This window comes from Nannobrachium achirus, assembly GCF_963921795.1.
Source record: "Nannobrachium achirus genome assembly, chromosome: 15".
Classification (NCBI taxonomy): Eukaryota; Metazoa; Chordata; class Actinopteri; order Myctophiformes; family Myctophidae; genus Nannobrachium; species Nannobrachium achirus.
Genome location: NC_137822.1, coordinates 2,115,247 through 2,116,924, shown reverse-complemented (window position 1 = coordinate 2,116,924; position 1,678 = coordinate 2,115,247). Strand labels below are relative to the sequence as shown.

The following is a 1,678-nucleotide window of genomic DNA, read 5'->3' as shown; positions in this document are numbered from 1 at the left end:
AATGTAATCCTGGGCACTACTTTCCCTCTACCAACATGGGGAGAGCAACGGACTGACCTCATGCTTCCGTCTATACATGGAGTCCAAGACGCTTCTTTTCACCAGTTGAACGGAGCGCATGGAAAGAACACGTTATTCCAACCAGTATAGAGACCAAGATTACTTACACGAGGAGAACATGCAAACTCCACACAAAGACCCTTTCGCCAACTGTACGGGCACAGCCCCAAGCGGGAATCAAACCCAGAACCTTCTAGCTGTGAGCGACAGCACTGCCAATTGCTCCACAGTGCCCCCTCTCTCTCATTATTTTAATCATCATGGCTTAATAAGTATAAAACAAGTCAGATTTTAATCTCTTGGCATAGCAAGAAATATTGGACATATTTCTTGCTATATTGGAGTGCTGAATGACTCATTCTGGACTCTCTTTTCCATTTCATTGCCCTCCACCCTTACCCAGAGAGTAGATGGCTTTGTTCTCCAGGATCTCTGTCTTGTTCAGTGGCTGGAGCATGGTGTTGGTCACCATGGCCTTGGCCACGGCCCGGATGGGGACGGACATGAGCGTTGGACTGATGACAGAGAAGACACCCATGAGCTTCCTTGCCATCCACTCAGCGGGCCGACTCTCCTGTCTGTCCACCAGCAGCAGCGCGGGCCTGTAGATGGAATATCTGTCGAAACCCAACGCCTCAACGTCTGCCTCCACTTGGCCCTTCACTCTGAAATAGAGGAAGCCACTGTTCTTGTCGGCGCCCGTGGAAGTCTCCAGGTGGAACTGCGAGGAGCCTCCCGCCTTGGCGAGCGCAGCCGCCTGGAGAACATAGTCGTGGTCGACGCGGATGAATCCTTCCTTCCCCGCTTTGTACCTGGTCGTTCCGAGGCAGCAGTAGCCGACGTCGTGGCCCTGGAACGCGGCAGCGTAGTCGTCCAGCTTTTCAAAGTCGACCACCTCCTGCACCACCAGGTCTGCATAAGCTCTGTCCTCGAAGGTGAGCTGCCTCCTCCCAATGAGGGTTATTCTGGAGAAGAGGTTTCTCTCCACGAGCTCCCGGAGCAGCGCCTTCCCCGTCTCCCCTGAAGCCCCGAGGATGAAACAGCTTCTGTTCTGTTGTCGGAAGTTCTCCTCTAAGGACGCCATGTCCTTGGCCATGATGCTGCTTGTGGCGAACAGGACGTCTGATGTTCTCAAGCTTATGAATTCAAACTACGCTCTTGTACTTATTTATATATAAAAAGCATTATGTTCAACTTGTCTGTCTGTGATGGCCATGAAGATATGCCCATATATGGACTGGATATTCATGGCACAATAATCCTGGCAATGACAGCCTAGTCAGTGACCAATAGTGTGGTGGCTCCACCAGTTAGAGAAGGGGTTCCCAAACTTAACAGCTCAAGACAAAAGACAGACGTTTCCCAGGATCCAATCTACATTATGAATGAATTAATCACTTAAGGGCCATTTTATAGTTAAACTAGACTGGACTCCGTCGGGGTGACACCTTGCGCGCTCGTGGCCATATATGGGCTACTTGTGTGCCAGCAGAGCGCGCATGTGCTGTGATCAGAACCTGACGAGGCGCCAACTTGCGATTTGTAATTTATATCAGGTCGCACTTGTTGGTGGTGACATCACCGAGAACGCTGCTCCTTCATTGGCTAAAGGCCCTGC

General features: G+C 51.0%; 1 protein-coding gene across 1 annotated transcript; it reads right to left on the bottom strand.

Annotated features, from left to right (window-relative positions):
- Nucleotides 1-439: 439 nt before the first annotated feature.
- Nucleotides 440-1,156, bottom strand: LOC308299132 (oxidoreductase HTATIP2-like; the record flags this gene model as incomplete). Its single annotated transcript, XM_080742854.1, has 1 exon — nt 440-1,156. One exon carries the CDS (start codon nt 1,154-1,156, stop codon nt 440-442), a length of 717 nt encoding a protein of 238 aa, XP_080598980.1.
- Nucleotides 1,157-1,678: the final 522 nt, after the last annotated feature.